The sequence below is a fragment of the Eschrichtius robustus genome, chromosome 16 (genome assembly GCF_028021215.1).
Source record: "Eschrichtius robustus isolate mEscRob2 chromosome 16, mEscRob2.pri, whole genome shotgun sequence".
Lineage (NCBI taxonomy): Eukaryota > Metazoa > Chordata > Mammalia > Artiodactyla > Eschrichtiidae > Eschrichtius > Eschrichtius robustus.
Genome location: NC_090839.1, coordinates 53,568,980 through 53,584,417, shown reverse-complemented (window position 1 = coordinate 53,584,417; position 15,438 = coordinate 53,568,980). Strand labels below are relative to the sequence as shown.

At 58.0% G+C, this 15,438-nt stretch overlaps 1 protein-coding gene across 1 annotated transcript; it reads left to right on the top strand.

The window, feature by feature from the left end:
* Positions 1–779: 779 nt before the first annotated feature.
* Positions 780–6,137, top strand: LOC137750399 (testisin-like). Its single transcript, XM_068524766.1, has 8 exons — positions 780–857; positions 1,001–1,136; positions 1,235–1,264; positions 1,353–1,379; positions 1,564–1,759; positions 2,496–2,779; positions 5,439–5,593; positions 5,898–6,137. The coding sequence occupies exons 1-8, from the start codon at positions 780–782 to the stop codon at positions 6,135–6,137; spliced, it is 1,146 nt and encodes a 381-aa protein (XP_068380867.1).
* Positions 6,138–15,438: the final 9,301 nt, after the last annotated feature.

Sequence of the window (15,438 nt, the reverse complement as noted above, 5' to 3'; positions counted from 1 at the left end):
CCCGTGTCTCCACCAGTGTGCCCGGGTCAAGGACACCACCTGGGAACCCTCTCTCCCGCTTGGCCAGGCAGGGAACCTGCTCTGCCTGCTCCTGCCTCCAGCGGCTCATTCCCTTGGCAGTCACCACCCAGGCCCTGCTGAGGGTGCTGCCGGGCTGGACCCAAGACCCAGGGCTCCCGAGGGGGATACACACCTGTGGATACTCCTGCAAGTCCAGACTGGCTCCCCTGCCTGGAGGGACCCCCAGAAGCCAATGCTGGGGGACTCATCACTCCATGAACACCTCCACATCCCAGGCAGTGTTCAGGACACACAGAGGGGCACCAAGCAGGCACAGCCTTCCCAGGTTCCCAGTCCGTAGAGTCACCGGTCACAGGGACGCTGGGATGAACAACCCAGCGACGTCTCTCTCTCACTTTCTTTGGCAATTTCCTTCCCCCCAGGACCCAGGGCAAGAAAGTTTGTGAAAGGCAGTTTCAACTTTCAAGACTGAATCCTGAGGAGGGTGATAAAAGGGGCCGGGGCCTGCCGCCAGGGGGCAGCCTGGGCCGCACGTGGGCACTAGCCTGAGGCCAGCACAGGGAGGGACAAGACCCAAGATCATCATTTCCCCAAGAAAGGCTTGTGAGGGGTCTTTTCTTCCTGGCTGAGCCCAACAGTTCGAGACCCCCAATGGGGGTCTCAGTGAGGACTTGCTAATGTGCTTTCATGGGAGCCCTGGCTGTGGGTCAGGTCCTTGGTCCTTCCTAGCAGAAGGAATGGGTAGAAAAGAGGGCAGCATGGGGGGCAGCCAGGCCCCCAGGGTCGCAGACAAGAAAGGGATCGTCTGGGTACACTGGCTCCTGGGCCATAACAAGGTACGTAGTTGGGGGACCGAGCCCCAGTAGAAGCTCAAAGCCGGGGCACTGTGACGTCCCAGGTTCCCAAACAGCCCTTGGACCAGAGAGGTCAAGCTGAGGGAAGGGGGCGGCCAGGGTTCCCGTGGCTCCCTCTCCCCGAGGGGGCGCCCCAGCCGGGCCTTGGAGCTGGCGGAAGCAGAGGGGGCGCCAGGCGGCGGGAAGAAGAGGCCATGGGCGCGCAGGTCGGGGCGCTGCTGCTCGCGCAACTGTTGGTGCGGGTCGAAATCGCGAGGCAGGGTGAGCTGAGGCTGGGGCTGCCGGCGCAGCTAGGGGTGATGGGGGAAGGGTGGGGCGCGTGGAGACCGAGGGGAGCTCACTTTCTCTCCTACCCGCAGCGTTGCGGGATAGGGACCTGTTGCTTCCAGGTAAGGCGTCCAGGGGGCGCGCTTCCCTGCGCAGGGCACCTGAGCCGGAGCGCGAAGGGCGACTCATCTTTTCCTCTCCCCGCCCCAGGTTTCGAGAACTCTTCTATGCTCGCATGTAACGGATGGGGCCGCCCCTGGGTGTGGGGGAGGGGCGGGCGCCTGTGGCCCACGTGGGGCAGGTCCCCAGCGTCCCCTTCTTCCTGGGCGGCAAGACCCCTGGACGCGCGGTTCCCCGGGGCGCCCCTTCCCTTCTCCCACCCGGTGGGTGAGGGTGGACGGGGTGGGCCTGCCTCCCGCAGCTCAGCCTGGTGTCCATCTGTCCATCCCAGGGCCATGTGGCCAACGGACTGTCCCGACACGCATAGTGGGTGGAAAGGACGCAGAGCTTGGGCGCTGGCCGTGGCAGGGCAGCCTGCGCCTATGGGGCTCCCACTACTGCGGAGCAAGCCTGCTCAACCGCCGCTGGGTGCTCTCGGCCGCACACTGCTTCCAAAAGTGAGTCTGGGGGCGGGCGGCCCGCTGACCCCGGGCCCTGGGTCTGCAGCAGGACCTGCGCGCATGCCCCACGTGGACACGGCCCTCGTGTGCTCCTGAGGCCCAGTCCCGGCTGCAGCCCGTTACGCACCCACGCGAGTCCCCCAGGGCGCTCCGGGAGGAAACCCTGTGCAGTTTCTTCCAGAATGTTCTCCCAGAACATTCCCACGCACATTTGTTTGTCTTGTTCTTTTCTTTCTTGCTTCACTTGTCCCCAAATGGCACCACCAACCTCCACTTTCCTCACCCCACCTCCCAGCAGAGGTGACCGCCCCCCCCCACCCCGGGGGAGGAATGAGCTGAAGTAAGTGCTGGACACAGAGCCTGGCCTGTGGTGACAGTGGCCCCGGAAGCTGTTTTGAGCCCAGCCTGCTGTGGCGCCCGTGCACCTGCTTGTTCCCTTTTGAGAAGGGCTCTTGGAGGTGACAGGTGGTTGAGTGACTGGCCAGATGAGCTGGCAGGGGAGGCACCCTCCTACCAACCCCCTCAAGTCCCCAGGTGTGGGACTTTGTTTGGGGCTGTCTGGGCTCTCCACGTTTCTACCCTGGCCTCTTTGGTCGAAGGAAGACCTGCTGATGGTGTCTGGGGTGAGCCCCGCAGCAGCCCGGGGGTCTCAGCTCAGGGAGCAGCCCCAGGTGTGCTCAGGTGGCCCACCCTCCCTCTGAGGACCCCTGACGGCTTTCTCCTCCCCTGCCAGCAACAGAGATCCCTATGAATGGTCGGTCCAGTTTGGCGAGCTGTCTGCCACACCATCCATTTGGAACCTGCAAGCCTACTACAACCGTTACAACGTGGAGCAGATCTTTTTGAGCCCCAGGTATCTGGGGTCTGCATCGTATGACATCGCCCTGCTGAAGCTGTCCTCCTCCATTACCTACACCAAGTACATCCAGCCCATCTGTCTCATGGCTTCCTCCTCTGAGTTTGAGAACCGGACTGACTGCTGGGTGACCGGCTGGGGGGACATTGAAGAAGATCAGGGTGAGGCTGGGGACAGATGGGTCTGGGGCAGGGGAGGGCGGCAATGTCATGTCCACTCATTCTAGCTGCACCAGCCTCAGTGGCCCCCACCTTGGCAGCATCCTCTCTTTGGCCTACTCAGCATCCTCTCCACACTGGCTCTCCACTCTTTTTTTTTTAATAAATTTATTTATTTATTTTTGGCTGCGTTGGGTCTTGCACGGGTTTTCTTTGGTTGTGTCCAGCGGGGGCTACTCTTTGTTGCAGTGCGCGGGCTTCTCATTGCAGTGGCTTCTCCTGTTGCGGAGCATGGGCTCTAGGCACGCGGGCTTCAGTAGTTGCAGCACGTGGGCTCAGTAGTTGTGGCTCATGGGCTCTAGAGCGCAGGCTCAGTAGTTGTGGCGCATGGGCTTAGTTGCTCCGTGGCATGTGGGATCTTCCTGGACTAGGGCTCGAACCCGTGTCCTCTGCATTGGAAGGCGGATTCTTAACCACTGCGCCACCAGGGAAGTCCTCTTTTTTTTTTTTATTTTAGATTTTTTTTGATGTGGACCATTTTTTTAAAGTCTTTATTGAATTTGGTTGCAATATTGCTTCTGTTTTTTTATGTTTTGGTTTTTGTGGCCACGAGGCATGTGGGATCTTAGCTTCCCGACCAGGGATGGAACCCACACCCCCTGCACTGGAAGGCGAAGTCTTAACCACTGGACCGCCAGGGAAGTCCGTGGCTCTCCACTCTTGCTCCCCCTTAACGAGCAGTGCTTTCTGTACACACACTCAGCTCCCCCTCCCTTCCGGAGACTGTGAGCCAGAAACCAGAGAGGGTGGCACGCCGGAAGCCAGAGAGGGTGGCACGCCGGAAGCCAGAGAGGGTGGCACGCCGGAAGCCAGAGAGGGTGGCTCGCCGGAAGCCAGAGAGCGTGGCTCGCCGGAAGCCAGAGAGGGTGGCACGCCGGAAGCCAGAGAGGGTGGCTCGCTGGCCCAGGCCCGAAGCCCCAGCCTGCAGGGGTGGGGCTGGGGAGGGCTGTTTCAGGAAGGCCTCCTTTCCACCCCAGCAGGGTGCTCACCACCACCCCCACTGCCAGCCAGCCTCCCACTCTGGCTTCTCCATCCCTTCTGCAGCTGCCAGAGTGGCCTCCTGTCCTGGAGTGCCAGCTCCTTTTCTCTCCTTGAAATGTCAAGCCATGCTCCAGCCTTGGCTCCCCCCTGAATCTCTGTGGGGCTCCTTGCGCTGTCATGAGCTGCCACCTGCTTCTCTCTCACCACGAATCCTCTGAAACCGCTGGACACAGGCCCCCAGAGGGGCTGCGGGGGCTCTAGCCTGACGGACTGGACGGCGCCTCACACTGCTCCCAGGCCCAGCGTGGCCCTGCCTCACCCTTAACCACAGCAACCATATAGATAAAGCTCCTCTCATGCGCTCTGTGTCCCTGGCACTGTTCTGGGTTCCAGGGACTCTCTTCCTTCTGGAGCCTACCTGCCAATGAGGCTGGGAACATTTTTATACCTACTTTACAGATGAGCAAGCTTGGAGAGGTATGGAAATTGCCCAAGGCCCCAGGGCTCAATGGAGAAGCCAGGGCTCACTGGGCCGGAGAGGGTAGCACACCTGGAATTGGCACGGGGCAGATAGAGGAGTCGACAGGAGACCTGCCCCGTCCTTTCCCTTCACCCGAAGGGGCTGGAGAAAGTGCCCCTGTGCAGACTGCCTGGGCCCAAAGGGCTGAATGGGTGTGAGCCAAGGAGCCTAGCCAGGCAGACCCTGCTCCCTTCCCCCGGCTAACAGGTGGTAACACCCAGCCCCAGGCTGAACCCTCGCTCTCACAGGTAGAAGGTGACTTCTTGTCCCCCACCCCCCAGACCTGATATACTCTGTACTAGCTGGGAAACCTTGGGCAAGGCACTTCATCTCACTGTGCCTCAGCTTCCTCATCTGCAAAATGGCATAATAATAGCTCCCACCTGAGAGGGTAGTTCTGAGGCTTAAAAGCATTCATACATGAGGGCTTAGCAGAGCGCCCGGCAGCCAGGAAGCTCTATTTACAGACCAGCTTTCAGTGTTCTTGTGGTCACCATCCTCTGCAGGATAAGGAGGTGATTCGGACCCAGACTTAGGAATTGGACAGACCTGGGTTCATATCAGGCTCTGGCAGTTCCCTGATACTTTGCTGGGGGTGGGGGAGGGCAATCTTGCTCCTGAATCTTTCCTTACCTGAGAATGGGGCTTGATCGCACTGCATCCTGGGGGGCCGGGCATGCGCAAATGCACGGGGAGAGAGTGCACCAGGGATGCCCCACCTCCTCAGGCACCTGGGCGCTGGACTGTGTTAATCCTAAACCATCTCAGCTGCACTAGCCCCGCCCTCAGGCGTGCTACGGTCTCTCCCCGGTCTCTCCGTGGGGCCTCAGCCAGGGCCTGTTATCTGCAGGCTACAGAGAGGGAAACCTGTAACAGCTTGTCCATCCATTGGTTCTTTATGTGATGTTGTTCATCACCCATCAGGTGCTGGGTGCTGGGCTAGAGCAGGGGAATCAGGGGCAATGCCCCAGGCATCGTGGGTGCCCCAAGGACCGCCTCCCCCCACCCACCGCCTTCATAGCCTATGCCATTCCTCCCAACCTGATGGTAGGGGAGAGGCTCAGGATGCCATCTTTCTCTGTCCCCTCAACTCTACAGCAGCACTGCCATCTCCCTACACCCTCCAGGAAGTGCAGGTCGGCATCATAAACACCACCATGTGTAACCACCTGTTCTCACTGCCTGATTTCCGCCGTGACATCTGGGGAGACATGGTTTGTGCTGGCGACCCTCAAGGTGGCAAGGATTCCTGCTTTGTGAGTGTCCCTCCCGTCCCCAACCAGGGCTTCTGGGCCTTAGTATCACATCACCCCAGCCCCCAGGCCTGAGAGCAATCTGTATCCCTGCACTTCATTTGGTCCTCACCTCGACCCTGGGGGCGGGGGTAGAGACTATTGCCCCCACTTTGCAGATGCAGAAACTGAGGCTTGGTTACTTCCAGGGGGAGGAGTGGCATTTGCATCCAGTCTGCCCAGCTCCACAGCCCCTCCTGCTCTCCTGGCCTCTCTGCTCACCCCTCCTGCCCCACCCCAGGCTGGGCTCACCCATGCTGCTCCCCAGGGTGACTCAGGTGGACCCTTGACCTGCGAAATGAAAGGGCTGTGGTATCAGGTTGGAATCGTGAGCTGGGGAGTGGGCTGTGGTAGGCCCAACCGGCCCGGTGTCTACACCAACATCAGTGCTCACTACAAGTGGATCCGAACGGTTTTGGCCAAAAACACCATTTGCAGGCCGAACTCCTGCCCATTGCTGTTGCTCTTCCCTCTGCTCTGGGCTCCCCCATTCCTACAGTTGGCCTGAGCCCAGCAGATGGCCCCTGAGAGTCAGGGCCATCTGCTGAGTCAGGCCCAGTCCCCTTTGCTAATAAACCTGTGCATGTTCAAGTTGAAGCCTTGCACTGTGTTCTGTGGCCCCGGGTGGCTTCCTGGACACCCTCACGGTCACCCGTGTCCCATCCACGCCAAGACCACTCCTTAAGTCCTAAATCATTGTCACCCATCTGTGCTATACTGGTTTTGGTTGCAAACAACAAAACCCTCTCAGGTTAGTTCAATCAGAAAGATAATTTTTGGGAGGACATTAGTAGCACCAAAGTCCCTGGGGGCTAGGAAGGCTGGAGTGGAGTGCAGTGGAGGAAACGCCCCCCAAACACCCCCAGCACTCATGCCGTGTTTCCCACCACACAGATGCCGGATGCTCCTGGCCTCACCACGGTCCCCCAAAGGCTGACCCGGGACCAGGACGAGGGTGCGGGTAGTTTATTTAGGAGGCGATACCAAGAAGCCCCAGTGAAGAGTGGTGAAATGAGGCAGGAGGGGCGAGAGCCAGTGACGTTTGCCCAGATGGGGAGGTTACCCTTTTGGCAGCTGAGGCACTGTCTGGCCGGGATCCCCTGAGAAATCACGGGGACACACCTCAGCATCGCCCGTGGGGGACGAGGACCCGGCATGGCCCCTTCTCTCCTGACTCCCTGTGGTTGAGGCTTGTCCTGGGGGCGTGGGGGCTCCAAGCTCCATAGGTGGCCTGGGTGGAGAGGCAGCAGCAAGTGTGTCGCCCCCCACCCCCACGCTGGGGTCGCAGAACCCAGCCTCAGCACGGCCAAGGGACCAGGCCAGCGGGGCCAACTCGGGACGCTCGGAACTGTTCGGGCAGATCTGTGTTTTCATGAGATCCAGAGGTGTTGTGAGAGCAGAAGGTATGAGAAGCTCTGGTGGGTCCACATCCTGCCCTCCCTCCCCACCCGGAGACCCCCATCCTCCCTGCTCATGTGTGAGCCCTGGGGGTTTCCCAAACAGGGAAGGTGGGCAAACGCTGGTGGGCAGCCCCGAACCAGATGGAAGTGCCCCCCGCGGTTGTGTCCCGCGCCCCCCCGTCCACCCCCACACCCAACCCACCCCTCCTCCCCCGCCAGCTCTCATCCACTCTGCAGCCACAAGGATTCAAATCTACACCCAACAAGTCCGGCCAACACGTAACACCCCTGTAACACCCCTGCAGCTTCCCAGTGCTCCTAGGGTCTCCTGCAGGGCCCCCCTTTTATCACCCCCCCCCACTCTGGCTGCATAGCGCCTAGGTGCCCAGCTCTTGCCCACCTCTGCCCTTGCAGATGCTGCTCCCTTGGTCTAGAATGTTCTAGAATGTTCCTCTCTTTCCTGGTTGGCTCCTGCCTTCCTCCAGGCCTCGGCTGAGACCTTGTCTCTTTATCGGGCCCATCATGCCTGCTCACCACACCCTTCACAGTCAGTCCCTCATGCCAACTATCTCTGTTTGTCATGAATGTGGGCTTTGTGGTACTTTCCCAAATGGGTGGCCCTCAGCCTGCAGAAGCCGTTTGTTCCCCCGAGCTGGGCAGGGTGAGGTGCTTCCCTGGTCTGTGCTTGGCGCACAAGGCCACAGCAGGACTGAGTAGCCACGTGCTCTCCCTGTAGGTCACCTATGGCACACCCCTGTGGTGGAGCCGCCTGACAGCCCCACCAGGAATCGGGGCCCAAGGCTGGGGAGAAAGTGAACAGCTGGGGACCCTCAACCCTGTGCCCCGGGGTCATTCATTACTGTCATCGTGGGCGCAGACCCATGCAGCCAAGGGCCCAGCTGGGGCATACAGAGCCCTGGGCGCTGGGTAAGCACAGGGAGGGGACACCAGGGTCCCTGGTTCACCCCCTGCCGTGTCCACTGCCCTTGCTCTCAGCACTTGTCCTGGGACAGGCTGAAGAGACCTGGGAAGGAATTGGAGATCTTCAGGCAGGGGTGATGGGGCAGGGCCTTTCCTAGGTGGAGAAACTCAGGGCTTGTCACCCCCCACCATCTGGGCCCCATAACCTTCAGCCTTTGTATTCCCAGCTGCCGTCCACGAAAGACATGACCCTGGCCCCAGAGAGTGGCCTTGGGCACTCCTGGACACAAGGGTCCTGCACCACCCCCAGTCGGGACCCATCACTGACCAGTAGGTGCTGACCTGCTTTGCAAGTGGCATTGCCTGTCCCGCCACCGCTGAGGCCGGGAGTGCCATGACCCTGTGGACAGTTGAAGTCCCTCTGATCACTGGGGGAACCCACAAGGTGGGGACATGGGGGGCCCTGTCTGCTAGATCATAAGTGACCAATGTCCTATGGTGTGTTTTCCCACCAACCAGTGTTAACAGAGAGGAGCTTCCTCTTGTTCTCACATTTGCTAAGACAGTTAAACCTGCAACTTTCATCCTTAGTTTGCAGTCATAAGATGCTTTTCTAAGCCTAGTTTTTCTAGGGTAATTGTTAGTTTATTGAGCTCATGCTTATTATTTTTCACCACATATTGTGGATGGCACCGCTCATACATTTTTTCCCTTCCTTTTCCTATTCTCCAAAAAGTTGTAGAAAGCCAGAACAGACTTTCTAGACAGCCACTAAGGTTATTATTTCCCTTTTGCAAAGGTTTAATAGAATATAGGGGAAATCGAAGTATTTCTGACAGGTTCTAAATGTAAACACAATTCAGAGCTTTGTATATATTTTTGCATATGGAGAGTTGGGTATGTATACAAAGACACCAAAATATCAACACTTGTTACCCCTGAGTGCTGGGGGTATAGGTGATTATCATCTTTTGTATACTTTTTAGCCATTTCCAGATTTTCTTCATTAACCATTTACTAGTGTGTTACTAGAAAACCAAAACCAAAACCAAACAAGAATCCAGAATTGGTTGGGCAGTTTGGACAAGAGACATTTTCTCAGGCTTTCAGAAGGGATTCTGTACAGATGCAGATTCAAGCCACCTGCCTCCAACCAAACTGTTGTTCCTACGCCACTTCTAGGTAAAAATTTCAGGACCACTGCTATCAGTAAGCACAGAATGCTAATAAGAATCTAGACTGGGAAGCTAGAAGATGATGCAGCAAGGCCTTCCAAGGTCTGAGAGGAAATTAGCTGAGTTTTAGAATTCTAAACCCAGCAAACCATCAATTAAAGGGGAGGGCAAAATTATGTCACTCTCAGACAGGAAAGCTTAGAAGGTTTATCTCCCACCTGCCCTATCCAAGGACCATAACCATGGATGCCTATGTCCTAATCTCCGGAAACTGTGAATATGTACTTCACTTGGCAAAGGGGTTCTGCACACGTGATTAAGTTCAGGACAGGACATGGGGAGATTATCGTGGATTATCTGGGTGAGCCAGTGTAATCCCAAGGTCCTTATACCAGAAGGAGTCAGAAGAGGGAGTCAGAGGGATGGGGTGTGAATTGGTAAGGCAGGACCCACCATTGCTGCTTTGCAGATGGAGGCAGGGCCACAAGCCAAGGAATGAGGGTGGCCTCTAGAAACTGGAAAAGGCAAGGAAAGTGATTCCCCCCAGAGCCTGCAGGAAGGGACACACCCTGCCAACACCTTGATTTTAGTTCAGCAACGGACTTGTCAGAATTCTAGCCCACAAATGGTAAGACCCAGATCCACCAGGCATCAGACCCAGCATGAGGCGGAAGTTGGGGGAGGTTTGGGGTTCAGAGGCCACCTGAGGGCAGGAGAAGGGTGGAGAGAGGGCACCCCCTAGTGGCATCTACCCACAAAGGCACAGCTCCCTGGGATGTCAGAATAGGAACCTGCCTAGGGCAGGTGTCCCAGGTGACTGCACCTCAGCCCCAGTTGGCTGAAGAGGCTCATGTTAGAGACACTCAGTGTTGTCCTGGGAAACAAGACTGGGGAGCTCCCCTTGGGGCCAGAATCAGCTCCCCCTGCGGGGGTGCGGGAACAGGAGGGAGGAGGAAGGTCCTGGGAGGCGGGCAATAGGGCCCAGTCATGTAGCCAGCCCTGTTTGCCCCAGCCTGGCCCTCAGGACCCTGTGTGTCCAGGAGGGGATGACAGCCCCCCACTGATCCCTTCTTGGGGACAGTACTGGGACCTAGCCCTGGCCTGGCCAGGACCCTGTAGGGCCAGCAAGGGTCGGACCCAGGAGCACTTGACCTGACACCAGGAAGATGGGCAAAGACGGGCAGGCCCGGCCCGGTGGCTGCACGTGGTTGAGGACACCCAGGACATGGGGGTGTGTGGGGGAGGAGAAGAGGACAGGTGACAGGGCCTAGCCAGGGCCCAAGGGGACACGGGACTCAGGCTGAGGATCCCCAAGCCCAACTCAGGGCCTGCTGTGGTGTGGGGTGGGCATGGGGGCGTGTAATCTCCTCTTTCAGAGCTGGTGACCCATGCGTGACCCAGACAGACCTTTGGGAAGGCCACCTCCTCATGGCGGGGGGAGGGCGTCCAGTCAACAAATAAGTGAACAAAACAAAGAAATATTCACACCTTGCCTCTTTTCAGGTTCTCAGGGCACATTTGCCCTGGGAGCCAGGCTGGGCCTGCTTGGGCATGGCATGGGTGACCCGGCCCCTCGGCTGAGCAGGGGCTGATTCTGGCCCCGTGGGGATTCCTGGGGTGCCCCCTGGGCACACGATGGGGGTGGGGGGACAGGGGTGTGTTCACAGGGCTCTGCCCATCCCAGGCTGCTCTACAGTTTGGGACAGCGCCCCCTCCTGGCCCTGAGAGGAAGTCCCCACATCCACCCTGACAGGCGCTGGGGGCAGAGCAAGAAAAGGAGCCCGGAGCCCAGACCCCAGCCCCCAGCTTGCTGCCTCCTGCCCAGGCGGGACCCCCTGGGCTCTGCGATGGTGCCCTTCCTTCAGAAGGAGAAGCGGGCTGCAGCGAGCTGTCCCGCCATCTTCACTCCGCCCTGTCCCTCGCTCCCTCAGCATCCACCTCTGAGGAATCGCCTGAGACAGGCGGGCCTGTTCCCTTTTCTTCACAGGAGGCCTTCTCGTATCTGAAGAAATAGCCTCCTCAGGCCATCAGAAGGCCCTGTGTGTGGCCCCAAAGGCATTACTTTGATTTAAATGTGTCCCAAACTGTTCAGTGGCCTGGGAGACACACCTAACTGTCTTCCAAAGTGGATATGCCAATTTTGTGTTCCCACCAGCAATGAATGAGAGTTCAACTTCATTTTTTATATCTAAAAATTTGTACCTTCCCTATAGACTGTTAAAATGAAATGAGTTAATATATAAAGGGTTTAGAATAATACCCCGTATAGAGTAAGCACTATCCGTGTGCTTTCACCACCATCACCATCGTCTGGGCTCAGAACCGCGGACCCAGCAAAAGTTTCCTAACGGATCCTCACGTCTCTTTGTGATACTCACTGACATGTTCCTCTTCTCTAATTCTAATTTTACATGCTGGTTGAGAGTCACTTAGTGGTTCTTAACCTGGAGTCTGTGGGAAAATTCAGGAATCCATGAACTCGGATCAGGAAAAAAGCACTGATATTTTCATTGTCTTCTACTGGAGATTTCATGTTTCCATCGGTAGAAGGGACCTGGGACCCCTCTTTAACAGCGCCTGTGCCCTCATCATATCAATTACAGTTGTCCCAGATAGCTTGAAATTCACACTCAGCACTGCTTCCAAATTATGGGTGTTTGTGTTTTGCTTTTTCCTTTTTTATTTTGGCCACGCCCCACTTGCAATGCAGGATGGTTCCCCGACCCCAGGGATCGAACCCTGGCCTCTGCAGTAAAAGCACCAAATCCTAACCACTAGGCCACCAGGGAACCCCCAGATTTGCCTTTTCCTGAATCAATAATAAAAGCACAGGTGTTCATAGGACACTCGTAAGGCACGTGTTAACAGGTGTATCTGCAGCTGCTTTGTGGGACGTTCCTTTCTTCTTGTATCAGGGGGAGGCAAAAGGAAGGAACTGGAAAGGGCAGCAAAACTCACAGTGGAGATTTTCCAGTCTTAGGCTTGGTCGAGGGGAATCTCCAGCTCTTTGTCTGCGCTGCGCTGAGTGTGCTCTTTGCTGAGGGCTTAGCAGGCTGGCAGCTCTTCTACATTCCCTCCTCCCCAGGTGGGCTCCCCACTTGTCACAAGGGGTCGAATAGGTGACAGCCTGTCCTCCTGTGTGGTCCCCTGGGGAGGTGGGTTGGGTTGTGCTGAGCTCTGCATGTGCCCATTAGCTGGTGGACGTTTGCAAGAACCAGGGACAGGGAAGGGGGCTGAACGCTGGCTGGGAAGAGGCCGAGGAGCCAGGGGCGCCTGGAGCTCAGCAGGGGTCTCCATGGATCAGGGGCAATGGGGTGTGGCGATGATTGCCTGGCTCAGGACTTGTCACTGGGGTCCTGCCTGGCCTTGGCCACCATCTCCCCTAGTGACCTCAGGCAAGGTGCGGAACCTCTCCGAGGCTGCTTCTTCAGATGCAGGGGGAATAAAGCAGTGATGCGATGTCACCAGGATCAGGACGCTCGTCTGGAGGCCTGATCCGAGTGATGCTCCACCAGCAGTGTTATCCCGCAAGTCCTTGGACGGGGCCGTGGGATTAGACTTTCAATTTACTTAGAAGAGCACAAGCAACTCCACCTAAATGAGGGAAGGGTGGGGCCCTGTCTCCCACTTTCTCTGCAGCCGGCCTTCTGTTCCGTGCAGTTGCTTCTGTGTCTCCAACCCCTTGGGGGTCACCTAGGGCAGAACCTGCCTGATTTCTTCCTCCTCACGTACCCAGGGCTCTGTGGCTCTTGGGTGTTTCAGAGCAAACATCAGTCCTGGAGTGGGGAGGGGGTGCTGGAGGGGGGAGTGTGTGGCCGGAAAGTCCACCTCCCTCCCAGCGTCCGGCTGAGGTTTAGGGCGCACTGGAGCCCGCGGTAAGGAGCCCCCAGCGGTAGCGGGCCGGAGTCCCTGCGGTAGACGCTCTAGAGGGTCACCCGGGCGGCCTGCATCCGGCACCGGCGCTGCGGCACCAGCAGGGGGTGCCAGGCCACCATCGGGTACCGCGCGGGCCTGCGGTTCAGCGCCCGCCCTCCCGCCTCCCGGCGGCCACTCCCGTCCGCCAACGGCCAGCACCTGCTCCACTGCCTTTCGGGAATCGGCTTCAAGTGGGGATTTGACCCCGAGAAGCCGTCCGCCCAGTCGGCCCGCCGCGGTGACCAGAGAGCTGACGACCCGCGCGGGGAAGCAGGACCCAGCGAGGCCCAGTGTGGTCCTGAGCCGGTCTCGGGTCCCACCACGCGCTGCTTCCTCGCGGCCAGGTGGGCTCCCTCACCTGTCGGGACCAGAGGCCAGGTGACCCCGGGCTGGTACCAATCGGCAAGGCCAGAGTGATGCTGAATGCCCGTGTTGAAGAAAGGTTCTGCACACACGTGAGCCCGCCTGATTCTTGCCCCCAAGGGGAGTGGCTCCAGGCGCCCCCAAGCTCCCCGGCCCCGCACACTATGCGAGCCTTATATCCTGATGACCGGAGGTCCTGAGAACAGCATCTCAGGACGCTGTCTCCACCACGCGTGACTCCGTGGGGCCCGGGCAGGCCTCGGCCTGGAGGACACCTCAGTGTTTGCAGTGGGAACGATGAAGGAATTCCCAAGAACCGGCTCCCAAATAAGGATGAACTGTGCCCGGGACGGTGCTTCGCAATTAGTCCCCACAGCAGCCCCTGAGCTGGCGCCACGCCTGCTCCGCCCCCTCCCTCCCCTCCTACCCCCACCCACTCCTCTTCCTGCTCTCCTCCAAATGCCCCTCTTCTCCTACCTTCCCCAGTCTAAGGCACTGACTGCTGTGGGGATCAGTGCTGTCACTCCTCCCATCAACACTGTCCCATTCTGACCCTCGTTGTTGCCAACCAGGAGGCACTGGGAGGCGACCCCCTCCCAGCTGCCAGCCCCAGGAAAGGTGGGCCCCAGAAAAGGGGTCGAGTCTCCTCAGTACTGGAAACATTTCCCTTTTAGCAAGTCAGGGGCAAGGAATTAATTATGCAACAGAAAGGAACTGGTTCCAGAGTGCTGCTTGTGAAAACTGCTTTCTGTTGCAGTGTTTTGTGTACGTGTGTGAGTAATTCTCCTGTGATTTGATTTATTCCTGCAACAGGGGGTGGATGGATGGAATGATGGAAGGATGGATTGAAGGAACACTAGCATCCATCCTGCACCCATGTGGGGCCAGGCCTATTGCCAGGTGGTTTCACAATTGTTCTCTCATTTAATCCTCACAACACCTCTCAGGTGGGTGTTAACATCCTATCTTTACAGATGAGGGAACCCAGGCTGAGAGAATTGATGTAATTTACCCAATGGTTGTGGAATTTAAACCCACTATCGCTCTGCCCCCCACTCCCCTGTTCAGATGTCCATCCAGTGCCCATCTGGGTGCCATCTGGGGGGAGGGATGTCCTTTCCTGAGTGTCCCCACACACTTCAAAACTCACACAGCAAGCGGTCTCCCTGCAGGTTTCCTTCCGCTGCTCTGGGAACTCGGGGCCCAGAGCTTACAGGGCCTTTGGCAGAGCCGGCCTGGCCCCTGTGATCTCCTTCTCAGTGGTTCTACAAAAGTTAAGAAACCAGGCACGTGTCAAACCTGAGCCCTGGGGTCCAGGCTGACAGAGGGACGGTTTATCCTGGGCTCGGATCCTGCTCTTCATCTGGGCTTTGGTCGGAAGTCAGCCTGTCAGCCTTCGGAACATCTGAGTACATTCTAACCCCTTCCTTATCCACGTCCTGGCTGAGCCATGGAGGGTCGTTTGTTTGGGGGCTGTGAATTGTTTCTTCTCCACAGCACTGAACTCCCAGCCCCTAACCTGTCCCTGGACAGTGTCACTAGTCCCAGGCCCACCAGAGGCCCACCAGGGTGCAGGGACCACCGGCCAGCCATCAGGGGGCCCTTGAGAGACATTCAGCCATGCAGCCAGGGTGGTTGGGCAGCCAGATGCTGAGAGGAGCTGCTGGAGGTGGGGCAGCCCCTCCACTCCACCCCACCCCCAAGAGGCCCCAAGAGAACCCTCTTTGTCTGTTGCACCAAGCCGGGGTTGGGGTGGAGTTTTATGAGCACAAGTGTCAGTCTTCCAGATCCTCTGCAAACACCCTCTGGAAGTGGCCGGGGAAACAGAGGACAAAGGGGCTGGTGTGTGTATCACAACCAAGGTCAGGCTGCAAGGTCTCCGTGGGTTTTGCTCTTGGTTCAGGCTCCTTCCTCCTCACTCTCCATCGGCACAAGTGGGAGGTGGGGTGGGGGGAGGAGGCACCCCTGGCTGGGGGAACTGAACCGTTTCTGCTGTCTTTTGCCAGCAAATGTGCGGTGCTCTGAGGAACACACA